This window comes from Antennarius striatus, chromosome 8 (assembly GCF_040054535.1).
Source record: "Antennarius striatus isolate MH-2024 chromosome 8, ASM4005453v1, whole genome shotgun sequence".
Classification (NCBI taxonomy): Eukaryota; Metazoa; Chordata; class Actinopteri; order Lophiiformes; family Antennariidae; genus Antennarius; species Antennarius striatus.
In genome coordinates, this window is record NC_090783.1 from 17,035,535 (window position 1) to 17,051,409 (window position 15,875).

Genomic DNA, 15,875 nt, shown 5'->3' on the forward strand with positions numbered 1-15,875 from the left:
ATTATCTTTTATTTAACAGCTTATTCACGATAACAAAGTAAAACCAACATGTTTTTTCCCTGCTGTGCTGCCACTATGAGACCTCACACTCCTCTTCACCTTCACGGAGAAGCTTCCATGTTTTCACCAGAGTCCGTTCGTTTTGTTTGCTGGTTGGTTTACAGTTTTAGCAGGATGACAGAAAAACCACTAGACGATTAGTGAAACGACAGGACGTGGGTTTGGGAAACATCCAGTACATGTTGGTGTAAATCTGGACAAGTGTTGTTCAGTATCGACGGAGGTGTGTGCTCCACTGAGTGATGTTTCTAAGGTTCCCTTCACCAATATAAGATTTCTGCTTCTCACTTTATGAATAATGCCTCACAAAACGACATCCCCCTAAGATCTACGTTTACATGAATTCAATATTAACAACAATAATGTGACAATAAGTTCTAAGGATAGACTGACGTGGTCAGAATCATATAATGAACATCACACCATTAGGACTTTTAACTAGGCTGTTAACTGGATTCTAACTGGGATGTTAACAGTTTAAGTTGTCTTTGCTCCAGGACAGATCTTTGGCTAAAAATTTCTAATCTTCATGATTAGATGGACACATTTTTATATTTGCGTTGGACACAGATTGTGCTAAAAGTAATTCTTTATTCTAACAGGCTGGTGAAATGTCAACTAAATCTGCCAGATAAAACTTTAAATTTAAGGGATAAAAATATCATTGAAACTTATTACAAATAACTTTAAATCTAAGCATGTAGACAAAAGTTAATCTTCCATGATGTGATTGGAATCCATATTCATATTTTCGTAAATATGAATCTAAATTATGTCTATAATTATGAACTTGTATCATCTTTAAAAGCATTTAAATAATCATATCCACACAGAGACACATAACTAAATCTGTCCGATGACTAGTCACCACTCACAAACGATGAGGCTCAGCGCTTCGTCACCAACCATGGTCACGATATTCAATACGACACCTGGCACATTACATCTGGTTGTAGCACAGACACAAAGGTGAAGGAATAGTAGTCAGACGCTCTCATCTGATGTAACACAGCCACAAAATGTACAGGGGAAGATGAGGCATTCGGTGTCACTTGGTGAAGGACAGTTTTGAAAAAATGTTTAAAAAAATGGTGGGAATCCATTTCTGGGAAGTGTGGTAGCAAGCAGGCGTGTCCAACTGAGAAGGAATTACAGCAAAGAGAAAACAGCAAAGACTTCTGCCTCCGCTGAATCAAGAAAAGTTAAAAAAAAGAAAAGAAATATTTGAGGGGGTAGTTGTCATCCGGTCACTTTCCCTCCCAAGCATCTTCCTTCTGTTTGGCCGCCAAGCGTTTCTGTTCTGGAAGGTTAATGACACAGCAGAACATATCAATCAGAGACAGCCCTGACCTAAACATTTAGATTCATTGCTCTAAATTTGTGTCGCAGGGGAAACGATCCAGCGCCAGCTGTAAATTCTCTGGACGCGACTAGACGTGGCGTTCGTTCAGAGGACACAATGTTCAGCTTGTGATGCACTCCAGCGCTGACATTCACTGTGCGTGCTGCAATCCTAAATAAAGGGCATAGCAGTGCACCAGCTCAGAGAACAAAGGAGCTTTTTTAAGTTGTCTATACTCCTGGTCCTCACTGGCTGTTCAGTGGAGAGCCATTTGTGGTTTTAAGTGCCTATATACTTATGTTCCATCTGTAAAAGGAAATGACTGCTGTACTGATTATAGGAAGCTGCGCCTCCTCTTGTGAGGAGTGCAAACAGCGCCCCCATGTGGTAAAACTCGGTGATGTAAAGACATGGAGTCAGATAATGCTGTTTGGGAGCCCATGTGTTCTATTTATGTCACATACATTTAACCCCACATTATTAATTTCAGGCACGGCCCACCCAAGATGAGCCTCTAGACTGTTTCAATCAAAATATTTGCAAATTTGTCCCGCGGTGGCGATGCATCTGGGGCGTACCCTGCCTCTCGCCCAGAACCAGCTGAGATAGGCTAAAGCAACACTCGCAAGGAAGGGAGGCGGCTGAACATGAGACAATTAAGGTCATCTCATCCTCAAACAAACAGATGGATGGGTGGATACAGTCGTACCTCGAGATACGAGCTACTGGACATACGAGTTATTTGAGATACGAGACGTCGCTCTGTCCATATTTCTGTTCAACATACGAGCAAAATCCGAGATACGACCCGTACCTGAGGACACCACCTCTAATTAGCGGATGGATATAACATCAACTGAGACCGGATCTCATTCTTTACCACATGTTGGGAAAGAACAAGATACTTTATCATTGTTTACGTAACTTATATATAATTAATTATATACAGGTAAAGTCTGCGTGTCTATTTGTTGATAAATATGTTGTTTTTTCATAATTTAGATGGTTGGGGTGTTTTTTATTACAAGGCTGGAAAGCATTAAGATGATTTTAGTCATTTTAAATGATGACGTGTGACTTAAAAGCTCACAAGTCACACAACGAATTAAACTCGTATCTCAAGGTATAAATTTATTACCTCTTGCCTCCTGAAGTTTCTTCCTCTCTGCTTCTCGCTGCTCCTTTGTCATGTTAGTCTTTACACCAAGGGCACCGATCACAAGCCTGCGCGCAAGTGCTGCACTCGTCTGAGGTCTCTCTTTAGCAGGAAGGAGGTAGTCTGGGTGGTGGAAAGGGAAATACAATGCAAGGAGAGAACATATTAACACAGGTTTTTACATGGGCAAGATACAAAAGACAAACTGATAGAGAACTGCAAGGGCAGGTTCTTTGTATTTTTACCTGAGCAGCTACGGGCTTTGGCCTTCACGGCAGAGGAGGATTTGGAAAGAGGTCGCAATTTCATCAGAGGATGTTTGGATCTTAAAGCTTCTCTTGCTGAAAAAAGTAGAAACAGAAATTATTCAAAGGATGGTGAACATTGTTCGAATGATGACATTTGTAATACGTCAAATTTTCTCATACAGTTTACAAAAACATATAATGCAGCTGGAAACAAAATGACACATTTTGGTGCTTCTGGATCAGCAGGAGAATGAAGCTGAAGCTGAAAAGAAACCCCGGCTGACAGAGACCTATGGTGGTGGCTCAGAGATTCTCTGGTACTGCTCTCCCTCCTTGTACACTGAAAACTTGCTGCATGTCGAGGGTCACATGGATTCCAATGTCATTTAAGTCCTCTGAATTCTATCAAATACAAAATTTACAGTAGGATTTGGAGAAGTTTGCTGCAGAAGTTTAACCAGGAATATTCCAGAAGCTAGAAGTCTGCCAGAAGCCGGTGATTGGATATACGTACATTACGTTTGCAGCAGGTTATAGAAGAAAAAGGATTACACTAGAGATATTAGTGAGTAAGGGCTTGAATAAGTTTAATGTCTAATTGCAGGTCAGCAGCACAAAATCAATGCACATAATGAGGTTTTTCAGTGAAAATGTGTTGGTAAGGGTCCACTATCCTTTTTATTTAACAGTTTTGTGGCAGGAAAACGTGAAACTAAGGAGGTTAACATATTGTGAGGTAGCAGCACTCCACTGACCTGCTACAGGACTTGAGAAGAGGCCCAAAGCATGTGCGCTGTCAATCCATTTGATGTCAAAGCCTCTCTGTCTGAAAACACAGTGAGACATTACAAAAAAAAACAGTAAATAACCTATAAAACAAAAGTTTCTTACGCACAGTTATATCTTGTATCATACATAATAGTGCTTGATTATAATGTTGATCCTAAAATGCTGCAGGATGTGAAACCTTAACTGATGAATGGGGACTATTTTTCAGACTAAAAACTTTGAAGATTAGCATGGGTACATTACTACCACATTCCTACTTACTGGTAGCTCTGAAATAACTTGAGGAGATCTTCTGTCCTGAACTCCGCAGGGAAGTCGTAGATCTCTACAATGTGAGAGAGCTCATCCTCGGTGAGGTCAATGTCATCATCATCATCATCATCATCATCATCATCATCATATCGGTCCATGTTGTAGTAGTCAAACCTGGGCTCCTGGATCGACTCTTTCTTTTTGCCTTCTTTCACAGCGAGCTTGGGGAGTGAGGCAAACGAAGGGTGAGGACAAGTTGAAGATGACAGAAATGGCAAAACCCGGGGAGAAACCAGGCTGATAATTCTAATTTATTCAGTTGTAATAAAATTCAAGCTAGACAACACGAGGCTCTGGTTATTGTGACTTTGTTTAGTGGCGACATGCGGATTCCAGTCTCTCACCTCTGACAGCAGGTGGGGATCCAGACAATCTCCATCATCGTTGAACAAGGTGTCCCAACTCTCCTCATTTCCCTGTTCTTCCTGGAGCGAAACTGCTTCCAGCTGCAAGTGAGTGTCGTCCTCCACACTGGTCGGGACAGGATGTCCATTTGGCTGCACATCTGGTTGCTGCTCTTCCTTGTCAGCGTCTTGTATCTCACCTCCAACAGTGGGACTTTTATCTGCTGCTCCGGCCTTGTCCCGTTTGTTTCTGGTGTTCTTCCTGGCTTTGTCTGTGTAGCGAGGTCTGGGTCTTGGCTTAGCTTCTCCTGGGGTCTGAGTTTTGTCTTTGGAGCCACGATTGTGTTGCTTGGGGAGATGCAAGTCCTGACTTTGCTTCTTTGACTGAGATGGAGGTGTGGGTGTTGGCTGGGCTGGAGGGCAGTCTGCTGTTGATTGATCCGAGTCCATCATTCAATGATTTTAAACACCTTGATCGTTGAGGAAAGTAAAAAAAGGAAAAGACGTAAAGAAATAACAGCGAAGTAAATAATGTCTAAAATATTTTGCGCCACCGTGCCGTCTTTAAGGGGAATTATAACGTATAATTTTTTAATTATAACACCATTAACCAGTCAATTAATTTAAAAAATGGTCTATAAATTAAAAGGTTAATTGTCAGTTACTTGGAGCTAGCATCCTAATTTAGCTAGTTTAAATGAGCTCCTCTTCCCTTAGCTGCGGGTACAATCCTTATCAATCAAAGACAAACAACGAGAATTTATATAAACATAGATCAAAATTTAATTATGTTTCATCATTTTTTAGCAAAGTAAGTTTAGTAATTTTATCTAGGATAATTATTACCTCTCAGCTTACCCGTGTTTGGTCTGTTTAGCAACAAATTCTCGTCGCACAATTGACGTACGACGAATACACAGCATTCTGGGTAATGAAGTTCATTTACGGTTCATCTGTATTTCTATCAGAGTAATAATTGCCTTCATGCCAGCTGGAATAGACTCCAGCTTCCCGTGACCCGCTGCGGAGGATGAAGAAAATTGATTAATTTTTTCTTGATGTCTCTTATATTCTTTTTTTTTTTATATAATATTTTTGTTTCGCAGCGCCTACAACAAGAGAAGACGTTCTCCTCTTGTAGACACGCCCACAGAGGTACAGCTTCGCTATTGGTCAACGCTAGAATTGGTCACGGTGCCTTCTGCTGATACGTCAACCTTAAACGCGTTACACAAGCTGTTTCGTAAATTTGAAGCCGGTGACTTTTGTAAGGTGCAGTCAGACCACATTAAAGAAACGGTACGAGCCTGAATCTCCATCTCTGTCTTCACCAGCGGCGCTGCAGACTGTCCGGTAAGCGGGTTTTTCATGCAACGAAATTTCTGCATGCCAGTGTCCCCAGAGGAGAGATAGTGAATATATCGGTAGAAGGATGCTGAGTTTTGAACTGCCATGCAGGAGGCCTAGAGGAAGACCAAAGAGGAGGTTTATGGATGTAGTGAAAGAGGACATGAAGGTAGTTGGTGTGAGAGAAGACTGCATAACGGATATTATGTTTTGTGACTTAACAAGCATGTAAAAAAAAAATCATTCATTATTTTAATGTAGAATTATTTCTTCGAAAATAGTATATAGTGTAGTATAGTATGGGAAAAGTCTATTTACTAGTGATAAAGCCAGTGTTCCAATATATACTGTACATTTATATTGTTACTAGTGGGAACTTGTGGAAATTCTACGATCTTCTTCTTCTTTTCCTTTCGGCTTTCCCCTTCAGGGGTCACCACAGTGAATCAATTGCCTCCATCTAACCCCATCTTCTGCATCCTCTTCTCTCACACCAACTACCTTCATGTCCTCTTTCACTACATCCATAAACCTCCTCTTTGGTCTTCCTCTAGGTCTCCTGCCTGGCAGTTCAAAACTCAGCATCCTTCTACCAATATATTCACTATCTCTCCTCTGGACATGTCCAAACCATCTCAGTACATACAGTATTGGTATTATAAACCAACCACACCCAACGTAGTCAAAAATTAACATGGTGACGTAACGACTTTGTTTTGGCAAATCATGTGCTGGGGGACATTGCCAAGCCGTAGATCACATGTGTCAAACTTAAGGCCCCGGGGGCCAAATGTGGCCCGCCACATCATTTTATGTGGCCCGCGAGAGCAGTGTCTAAAAGAAAATTACATTACCCACAATGCAGTAATTCAGCCCATTTTAACACTGACAAAAATGTCGGGACATTAACAAAATGAATGTCCTAACTTATGTTTGATGTTATTTTTCTTTTTTCTCTTGGATAGTTTGGTCTTTGATTGATGGAGTTCTGTGGGCTTCATAACTCGACCAATTAAAAGGATTTATTTTATAACATAGAAACAAACTTTTCTTTCTGAGCGACCGTAATGTTTGTGACTTCAATAAGTAATAAATTCCTGCTTATTTAACATTAAGGAGTAGTTATAAGTAATAAATTCCTGCTTATTTAACATTAAGGAGTAGTTAAAGAGTATATTACATTTATTTTGTTCAATTTATATTACATTTATTTTGCATTTCATTGCATTTCAGTTATATGTAGTTGCATTTATAAATTACATCTGGCCCTTTGAGGACAGCCATTATGCTGATGTGGCCCTTGGTGAAAATGAGTTTGACACCCCTGCCGTACATGAATGTTAGCAGGCTAACTTGAGAAAGAAAGCTAACTAATCATGAGACTGGGAGAGGAGCTAACGTCAAAGGAAAAGGCACCTGTCAAAAGAGCAAGTGGAAAAGAAATTTTAGAGAAGTGATAGTTCTGTTAGCTGACTACATGAACAGAACTGTATGTAGTTACTGAAAGACCGTCGTTGTCAGATGCCCGAGGAGCATTTTGGATTCTACATCGATTGTCCCATTCCAAACGGAAACCGTAGCTGGACAGACTGTTCCTGCTAGACAGCTAGTTTCACTCAGAAATCGTTTCCGTTTTCTGTGTCGTTCCTGCTATTTGGACTCTGCTCAAAAAGATGAAAATGGTTGGAAACTCTAAAATTATGTTAACTGGGAAGTCCATGTGTAGTTATTTCTTCTCCTAACGTAGCAGATGCCTTACACCATATTGTTCACGTGATTCCTTCTGGCAGATGCACCGTTATTGGTGGGGTGCCGTGATTGGTTGGGTGCTTGATTGACAGGTAGTGGGAGGAGTTGGTGACAGTGTGACAGCATGAGACTTTTCAAGTGAGCTTATTCAAATATATAGGTGGGGATGTTAAACTCCTTGTGAATTATTGTAACATGTTCTTTATGAATTAAAGTCCTTCTATCGTTGCATGGTCCCTGCACCCTGATTGCATGATTTTCTTATCCTCTGTCTGTTATGTTACAAACACATAGCAAGTTAATTCATCATACATCCATCATAATTCCTTATTTCTGTCTTGCTGCATACTAAAGACGTGGATTGTGTTCTACCAGGTGGCAGTGATAATGTGGGTTGTTGCTGTGCTCCTTCTCGTGGTCGGACTGGGGGGGGATCAGTTCCACGCCCAGAGCTCTGAGCCCATGCTGTTGGACGTAACGCAGGCGATGCTTCCTCCCGACCGTCTGAACAACCCCACACAGCTCAACTATGGGATGGCTGTAACAGACGTGGATGGTGACGGTGACCTGGAGGTGGTGGTGGCAGGGTGAGAGTGAGATCGACAGCATGTTAAAGAATGATTTCCATCACATGTGATGGCGTCGCATACATTAAGTGTGTGGTATGTTGTCTCAGGTACAACGGGCCCAACCTGGTGCTGAAGTACGATCACATCCAAAACAGACTGGTCAACATTGCTATTGATGACACAAATTCTCCATACTATTCCCTGAGGGACCAAGCAGGAAATGCTATTGGGGTTACTGCCTGTGATGTTGATGGAGATGGGCGTGAGGAGATCTACTTCCTCAACACAAATAATGCCTACTCTGGTAAAAGCTTCCTTATTATGTCCTCCTTTGTCCACAAAATAGTTTAAGAATGATGTATTTATTATTTTTGTCTGATTATAAATGACTTGTTAAAAATTCAGGACGGGCGAGTTACTCCGACAAGCTCTTCAAGTTTCGTAACGGATGCTTTGAAGACCTTTTGAGCGACGAGATCAATGTGCGCCGTGGCGTTGCTTCGTGGATGGCGGGACGCTCAGTTGCTTGTATTGACAGAAAGGTGAGTAACTGTTTATAAATTCTAAAAAAACGTATTATTTATGTCTCTATTGCCTGTTATTCACATTTTTACCAACCTTCCCTCTGCAGGGAACGGGCCGTTACTCCATCTATGTGGCCAACTACGCCAGTGGGACCATCGGTCCCCACGCCCTCTTGGAAATGAATGAAAACGACAGTGATGTGAGCAAAGGCATCATCGCTCTGTCAGATGTGGCTGCAGAGGCCGGGGTCAACAAGCTGACAGGTCAGAAGTCAGTTCCGTCACGACTAAAAGACTTCCCCGTCAGCTGAAACAGATTCTGTACAGGTGGGCGCGGCGTGGTGGTTGGACCAATCCTGAACCGGGCCAGGTCAGATGTGTTCTGTGACAACGAGAACGGACCCAACTTCTTGTTTAAGAATAATGGAGATGGAACTTTTGTGGATGAGGCCAGACAGTCAGGTGAGAATGAAATCATTTAAGGAGCTGAAAGCGGAGAGAACTGGAATTCTGAAGCATTAAAAGGAATGAATTTCTCAGTACAACACCAGCGGACCTTATGGTTTTTAACATCATGTCACCTTCTAAAGGCGTGGAGGACCGGTACCAGCATGGCAGAGGCGTAGCTCTGGCCGATTTTAACGGTGATGGAAAGACTGATATTGTCTACGGCAACTGGAACGGCCCACACAGACTTTTACTGCAGAACAGCGACTCCAAATTCCGGGTAAGGAGTGTGCAGAACAGTGAAGGAAAACGAACACAGCTGGTAAAAAAAAGTCTTGATGGTGTTTTCTCACGCAGAATATTGCCAGTGGTACATTTGCTGCTCCTTCGCCTGTCCGTACAGTCATCGCTGCCGACTTTGACAACGACAAGGAGTTGGACGTGTTTTTCAACAACATCGCTTACAGAGGCAAAGCCCCAAACAGGCTGTTCAGGTCACCTTATAACCAGAAGCTTCAGACTCATCCTGAATTATTCCGCGTCTTATTATTTAGGTATGAAGGTTTTATTATTTGCTCACAGGGTTTCGAGGAGAACTGATGCAGACCCTTTGATCCAGGAGCTAAATGTGGGCGATGCTGCAGAGCCGCTGGGGCGAGGAACAGGTCAGTTACTTGCTGCGTCTGGGATTTTCTCCCACGATATTCTTCTTAATCTGAAAGCTCTTAATTTGAAGGGTCGTCTAGAGGGCTGGGTGGGGGTGTTTGGCGGTTGTGTAGACAGCTGTGTTGGGTGTGAACAGGGGGCACTGTGACGGACCTGGACGGGGATGGACAGCTGGACCTGCTACTGGCTCATGGAGAAAGCGCCCAACAGCCCATCTCTGTCTACAAGGTCACACAGGTGTGTATGCTCAGGTGCCTGTTGGTCATTGGTTGAAAAAAGAAGGGCCACCAGATGACTCTGAGAATCACAAGTGGATTAATATATCTGAAAAGATGGAACTCATGAGTGAAAATGACAAAAATAAACCCTGAGCTGTCGATCTTCACCAGGGCTCGTCCAACAACTGGTTGCGGATCATCCCTCGCACCCGGTTTGGAGCTTTCGCCCGCGGTGCTAAAGTAACGGCGTTCACCAATCAGAGCGGAGCTCACACACGCATCATTGACGGAGGCTCGGGGTACCTGTGTGAGATGGAGCCCGTCGCACATTTTGGTTTAGGTACCTCCCCTTGTTCTCCATCACTCGGTGACACTAGTCTCAGAGGAAGTTTGGTAACCACTGCTATCACTTTATGGCATGCATTAACCACCTGTTCATTTCATTGCATGGCCTGTTTTATTTTGAAAGCCTTTCTTTTATCCTGTCTGATTCAAATTGATTATTTCCACTCGCGGCTCAAAGGAGACGATGAGGTGACGGTGATGGAGGTCTCTTGGCCCGATGGCACCTCCCTCACTCGGACGCTGCAGCCTGGTGAGATGAACTCCGTGGTGGAGGTAGCCTATCCCAAAGAAGGAGACGCAACCGTGCTTTCTCACGACACACAGGTACGGATCAACAGCATGAATAAAAACATTTAACCAATGAAATATAAAGATGCCTGACACAAGATCACTTTCAGTTCTTTGTTTGGCTTTAGTGCCGATAAGCGTCTCTTTTGTTTAGTGTGGTAAAGGTTTTATCGTCAGGAACAGCTTCTGTGCAGGTAAGCTCATTTTTTCATGACTGTAGTTTTTAAATGAAGTCCTTTCAATCAGAAAACAACCTGTATTGTTTTTTTCTTAATTTTTTTCCCTATATTTTCATATTTCTACAGAGCTGTGAGGATAATCGCATGGAATTTAACAGAAAAATTCTGTTGGAATTTATGTTCCAGAGCATTTCACTGTGATGTCTTTTTGTCAGTATTTCAGGGGGTTGTTGTTTTGTTTACTGGTAGTTGTGATACTTTAATAAGTTTGTCCCACCCTTTTATTAATGAATCACTCCTACAGCTACTGCTAAAGTATCTCTCATAAGTCCGCTACCAGCTGAACAAGAGCTAACAAGGCATGTGCCATGTCGATGTCACTTCCTGGCTGTTTCTGCACACGAGGCATCAGCAGTTCGTTCTCTTTCTCCTGCCTTTTCTCATCCTCCTTCCGCTGTGTTTTCTTGATCTAATGTCTGCCTTTCTTGTCCTCCATCATTTTTTGTCTTGTTTTCCTCCTATATTGTCCCTCTGTTCTTGCAGCACTGGCCCCATTTTATGATGGCATCCGCTCCTCTTCGGCCTCCTATTGTAAGACAGTTGTGCTGCAGTGTTTCATGACGTTGTCCGTATTAGCAGATCTTAGGGGATGGTAATCTTCTTCCAGCTTTGAATGCAGACAGTTACTATCAGACCTGACTTCTGTGATGTGCACTAAGTGGGAGAGAATTGTATTGAACGTGTCCTGTTTTGTCTGAGGAGATGGGTGACCAGTGCATTCCCACCATGTCACAAAAGAAGACTGAAATTCTGGGATAGATCGGATGCCTTATGACCTGTTTCAGTGTTCTGTATCCAGTCGAGTGCGCATGTAGGCTTGCTGAAGCTTGTCATAAAAATCATTAAAGTTCTTTTTTTTACATAATTAAAGATTAAATGTGTGATGTTTTTAATTCATACATTAAATCAGTATGAAACACAAGAGGCCTTTCACTCTGCAGACATTTTAGCTCTTCATAGCAGGAGCAGCTAAAGTTTTGTCATGTCCTACTGAGGCGTATGGAAGGGAAAGAACAAGATACCTATAATTTGGATGCACATCAGTCACACGCAAATAGGACGAGCAGAGGAGGAAACAATAACTTTTCTATAAAGGTGTTGTGTGTTTCTGTGGCCACTAGGTGGTGCACGTCATCACATGCAGTCATGAACGACTCCCCCGCTCCAGTGCGCTCTGGGGGCTCCGGCATCACTCCTTCATCAGACTGATGAAGGGCCACAAGTCTGTCAACATATGTTGGTGAGGATGAGTCAGCAATGTCCTGATTTCAACCTGCACAAGCCTCATTGGACCGGTCACTTTTGGACAGTGGCTTAGATCCGCGGACGAAGGAAACAAGGGGGGAGATAATTTTTTTTATCCAGACAAACTCGCTGTTTGGAGGGACAAACTTTTTCTACACGACATAAAGTGGAGGATAAATCAAACCCACCCGGATTTTCAGGATCACGATGCATTTTCTTTTAATTGCAGCGGCGCTGCTTTTTACGCACGACTTCCCCGGCGCTGCGCACTCTCAGAAATGTCCATCAAAGTGCGATTTGAGTTCATGTCCGAGCCCCAGCTGCCCCAGCGGGTACGTCTTGGATAAATGTAACTGTTGCCTGGTGTGTTCGCCACGGGAGGGAGACCCCTGCGCCCGCAAAGGCGACCTGCCCTGCGGGGATGGCTTGGAGTGCAGGATGCTCGCCGCGGGGAGTCGGCGTGGCTCCAGAGGGATCTGCCGTTGTAGAGTGGAGGATGAAGTGTGTGGAAATGACGGGAGAACGTACGGTAACGTGTGCAGGCTGACAGCAGCCAGCCGTAAAGCTCAGCAGCAGGGAAAACCAGCCATCAGCCAAGCGCACGGAGGATCGTGCGCGCCTTCGGACGCAGGTAGAGGAATGCTCGCAAAGCAGATGGCAACGTATTCATGATGAAGGATAATATGTGAAATGAGTGTTTTAACCTTCAGTATTAAGATGAAGTTAAATTAAGCAACATGTATTAAACGAATGAATGTCACGGTGTGGATGTAGGTCAGCCTCATCCCGGCAGCCCGCGTCAAAAGTTCAACTTCATCGCCGACGTGGTGGAGAAAATCGCGCCTGCAGTTGTCCACATTGAACTGTCTGTGAGGTGCGTGACGTTTACGTCCTTCAAAGTTCTTCAAAAATCATAAAACTGACAAGCCGTGAGGGAAACAAGACGTCTCTCTCCCCACGTCCTTCCCCTCCCTGTCTCCAGACATCCTTTGTTCGGACGCCACATGCGTCTCTCCAGCGGTTCTGGTTTCATTGTGACCCACTCGGGGTTGATCGTGACCAACGCTCACGTGGTAACCGCGGTGACCACGGTACCGGGGAGACCCCAGCTGCGTGTGCAGCTCCACGATGGCGACGCGTACGAGGCTGTGGTCAGAGACGTGGACAGGAAGGCCGACATCGCGACCATCAAGGTCAAATTCAACCCTCAGGTAAAAAAATAAAAAAAAAAATCCGCGGAGCAGGAGAGGTTCTGGTCCAGCCACCCCCCCACCCTGAAAAAAAAACAACAACAAGAACCCACATCCCCACAGGTGTGTGTGCCAAAGTCTGGCAGTGTGCTGCTAGACGTTCATGTGACTCAGACACACACACACACACACACACACACACACACACACACACACAAAGATGTGTGTATTCTCACACCCGTATCTCAAATATTTGGGCACTGAACTCTGTTTCTTTGTGCTTTCCATTTCTTCTCCAAACTCCTTCTACTCTTCACCCTTCTGGTCTTTCCTTTGTTTTCCACGCGTGTCTGTCGTGTGTCTTTGTGGGAGCAGAAGAAGCTTCCTGTGTTGTCTCTGGGTCGCTCAGCTGATTTGAGACCCGGGGAGTTTGTGGTGGCCATCGGAAGCCCGTTCGCCCTGCAGAACACCGTCACCACCGGCATCGTCAGCACCGCTCAGAGGGACGGCAAGGAGCTGGGCATCAAGGACTCAGACATAGACTACATCCAGACGGACGCAATCATCAATGTGAGCTCTGATGCACACACACACACACACACACACACACACACACACACACACACACACACACACACACACGGTTTTTTTGTCTTTGTGGTCAGTTTCCTTTTTTATCCAACTGTCTCATATTTCATGTTTGCTGGGAGAAGTACGGCAACTCTGGAGGACCTCTCGTAAACCTGGTGAGTTGTGATGCTGGAGATGACTGTGATTATCAAATAAGACTGATTTGGGAGCTGACTTCTGTTTATTTGGGGCTTTCAGGATGGCGAGGTGATAGGCATCAACACTTTGAAAGTGACGGCAGGGATCTCCTTCGCCATACCCGCAGACAGAGTCACCCGCTTCCTCGCCGAGTCGCAGACTAAACACAGCAAAGGTGGGAAAGAAAGCGCAGATGGATTCAGCGTTTGAGACGCTGATGGAGACAAACTTTGTTCCAACTGCTTATTTCTTAGTAAATGTTGTTTTAACAGAGAAGACCAGACTGCACGGGAGACCTCCAGAGGAGCATCAGTCTGATGCAGGTGAGCGACCCGGCCTCCTCGTGTTCCTGGCTCCAGCTCCACTAAGTTTACAATTCTCTGCTGCTTTCAGGGTCGTCTGGAGAGAAGAAACTGTTTTTAGGCATCCGGATGCTCGCTGTCACCAAAGTGTAAGTCCACACATCCACATCCACACATTTCCACAGTCAGTGTTATGAGACTTGTGGTCAAAATGAAGATGCATACCATGTCCTTCCATGAAAGCTTCCGTTAGCATGATCTCGATTGCTGCTGTGTCTCATGTGTCTCAGACTGGTGGCAGAGTTGAAACGTCAGATTCCAGACTTTCCTGAGGTCAGCGGTGGAGTGTTGGTGCAGCAGGTCATACCCGACACCCCGGCACAAAAGTACGTTCACACACACACACATGCACACACACACACACACACACGAAAACACACTAGATTGCCAAAATTGGCTGACCGGCCTTCACGCACGTTTGAACTTCATTTGCACTTTTACTGGCATTCCATCAACCAATCAGTAAGTGTGTGATCCGTGTTTCAGAGGAGGGATTAAGAACGGTGACGTCATACTCAAAATAAACGGACGACCAGTCAGGAGCGCTGAAGACGTCCGCCAGGCGCTGCAACGCGATCAGCCTCTCCTGCTTGAGATCCGGCGAGGAGAGAACGACTTACTGTTCAGCATCCAGCCTCGAGTCATCGCACACTGAGGAACTGCTCATGTGCTGTTAGGGGGGAACAGTTGTGGGTCATTAAAGTTCCATTTGGCACGAGTAGCGTGGAATAGTGAGCTGCTGCAGGGATGTTTGAATGAGAGCAAAGAAAAAAGATGTGCTGTCATATTTCATGATTTATGTTGCATCAGATGGATTCTGATGACTCAGTGTGTTGATTCTTGCAAGCCTTGTGTGACCAATATATTGCATTGTATATTTAAGAAGCTCAAGGACCTTCAGAATAAAAGCGTCCAGAGATCCTCGTGTGTTGTGTTCTGTCGGTGTGGGCAGGCGGCTCCTCTGTTTATGTCTTCTCATCCCTCCTCGCTTCCCTCTGTATTGGAAAGATGTTCTCTTATTCAAACAAACCTAAAATGATACCACACACACACACACACACACACACACACACACACACACACACACACACACACACACACACACACACACACACACACACTTTGTTATTGGAAAAGTTACTTTTATCCTCTCCTTTTTTGGTAATGGAAATTCTCATGCATAACAATTTCTGTAGCTTGAAGATGAGGGCAGAAAATCCTTGTGATACTACTTTTACACAATCTTCTGAACATATTTACTCCAAAATAAAATAAAATGCTAAAGTATAACTGAGGCGAATTTGTTGCCGTGATGAGGCTCCGTCGTAGGACCAGAGTTGGATTAATTTAAAATATAATTATGGAATATAAGTCAAATGTCAGTTTTAAGAACTCATACAATCACCGCTGAGATTGCAACACATCAATCGCGTGTGCTCTGAATAACTTCTTTATTATGTTGAGGTCACTCCAAAATCAAACGTTGATAATAGTATACCCTACAAATGGATGCAGTCACGTACAAATTAAGTTCCAAAATATTCTTTGTTTTCCCCTTTTAAACGTCTCAACAAATTAAATTTTCCCTCCTCATCACCTGAAAGTGACCCCACCTGGGGTGGGACGTGTGCACAGAAAGACATTCCGCTACTTATTTGAATAAAGAC

General features: G+C 43.9%; 3 protein-coding genes across 6 annotated transcripts; 2 read left to right on the plus strand and 1 right to left on the minus strand.

The window, feature by feature from the left end:
* Positions 1-5,203, minus strand: r3hcc1l (R3H domain and coiled-coil containing 1-like). 2 transcript variants are annotated; one of them, XM_068322017.1, is made up of 7 exons: positions 5,110-5,203; positions 4,252-4,721; positions 3,857-4,068; positions 3,562-3,632; positions 2,804-2,899; positions 2,541-2,681; positions 1-1,360 (listed from the first exon to the last, which is right to left on the minus strand). In XM_068322017.1, the coding sequence occupies exons 2-7, from the start codon at positions 4,702-4,704 to the stop codon at positions 1,308-1,310; spliced, it is 1,026 nt and encodes a 341-aa protein (XP_068178118.1). In that variant the 5' UTR covers positions 4,705-4,721; positions 5,110-5,203; the 3' UTR covers positions 1-1,307. The 2 variants fall into 2 exon arrangements, with proteins under 2 accessions (XP_068178118.1, XP_068178119.1); XM_068322018.1 differs by having other exon boundaries at positions 5,098-5,147.
* Positions 5,204-5,495: 292 nt separating this feature from the next.
* crtac1a (cartilage acidic protein 1a) lies at positions 5,496-11,872 on the plus strand. Of its 2 annotated transcripts, none has more exons than XM_068321266.1 (14): positions 5,496-5,604; positions 7,723-7,934; positions 8,024-8,220; positions 8,322-8,458; positions 8,548-8,704; positions 8,768-8,902; positions 9,031-9,167; positions 9,245-9,381; positions 9,470-9,552; positions 9,690-9,790; positions 9,943-10,111; positions 10,295-10,440; positions 10,559-10,598; positions 11,765-11,872. In XM_068321266.1, exons 2-14 carry the CDS (start codon positions 7,735-7,737, stop codon positions 11,791-11,793), a joined length of 1,668 nt encoding a protein of 555 aa, XP_068177367.1. In that variant the 5' UTR covers positions 5,496-5,604; positions 7,723-7,734; the 3' UTR covers positions 11,794-11,872. The 2 variants fall into 2 exon arrangements, with proteins under 2 accessions (XP_068177367.1, XP_068177369.1); XM_068321268.1 differs by lacking the exon at positions 11,765-11,872 and adding an exon at positions 10,710-11,463.
* htra3a (HtrA serine peptidase 3a) lies at positions 11,864-15,119 on the plus strand. Of its 2 annotated transcripts, none has more exons than XM_068321269.1 (10): positions 11,864-12,519; positions 12,663-12,762; positions 12,871-13,099; positions 13,454-13,648; positions 13,792-13,824; positions 13,907-14,021; positions 14,101-14,169; positions 14,240-14,297; positions 14,439-14,534; positions 14,695-15,119. In XM_068321269.1, the coding sequence occupies exons 1-10, from the start codon at positions 12,096-12,098 to the stop codon at positions 14,861-14,863; spliced, it is 1,488 nt and encodes a 495-aa protein (XP_068177370.1). In that variant the 5' UTR covers positions 11,864-12,095; the 3' UTR covers positions 14,864-15,119. The 2 variants fall into 2 exon arrangements, with proteins under 2 accessions (XP_068177370.1, XP_068177371.1); XM_068321270.1 differs by having other exon boundaries at positions 11,866-12,519; positions 14,119-14,169.
* Positions 15,120-15,875: the final 756 nt, after the last annotated feature.

Coding starts and splice junctions, on each gene's coding strand:
- r3hcc1l (XM_068322017.1), bottom strand. CDS start 4,704: ATGATGGACTCGGATCAATCAACAGCAGACTGCCCTCCAGCCCAGCCA. Junction 2,900..3,561: donor CTTCTCAAGTCCTGTAGCAG/GTCAGTGGAGTG, acceptor TACTTTTTTCAG/CAAGAGAAGCTTTAAGATCC. Junction 1,361..2,540: donor GAAACTTCAGGAGGCAAGAG/GTAATAAATTTA, acceptor TTAACCTTCCAG/AACAGAAACGCTTGGCGGCC.
- crtac1a (XM_068321266.1), top strand. CDS start 7,735: ATGTGGGTTGTTGCTGTGCTCCTTCTCGTGGTCGGACTGGGGGGGGAT. Junction 8,459..8,547: donor TTGCTTGTATTGACAGAAAG/GTGAGTAACTGT, acceptor TTCCCTCTGCAG/GGAACGGGCCGTTACTCCAT. Junction 9,791..9,942: donor CTGTCTACAAGGTCACACAG/GTGTGTATGCTC, acceptor GATCTTCACCAG/GGCTCGTCCAACAACTGGTT.
- htra3a (XM_068321269.1), top strand. CDS start 12,096: ATGCATTTTCTTTTAATTGCAGCGGCGCTGCTTTTTACGCACGACTTC. Junction 12,763..12,870: donor CACATTGAACTGTCTGTGAG/GTGCGTGACGTT, acceptor CCCTGTCTCCAG/ACATCCTTTGTTCGGACGCC. Junction 14,022..14,100: donor GCAGACTAAACACAGCAAAG/GTGGGAAAGAAA, acceptor CTTATTTCTTAG/TAAATGTTGTTTTAACAGAG.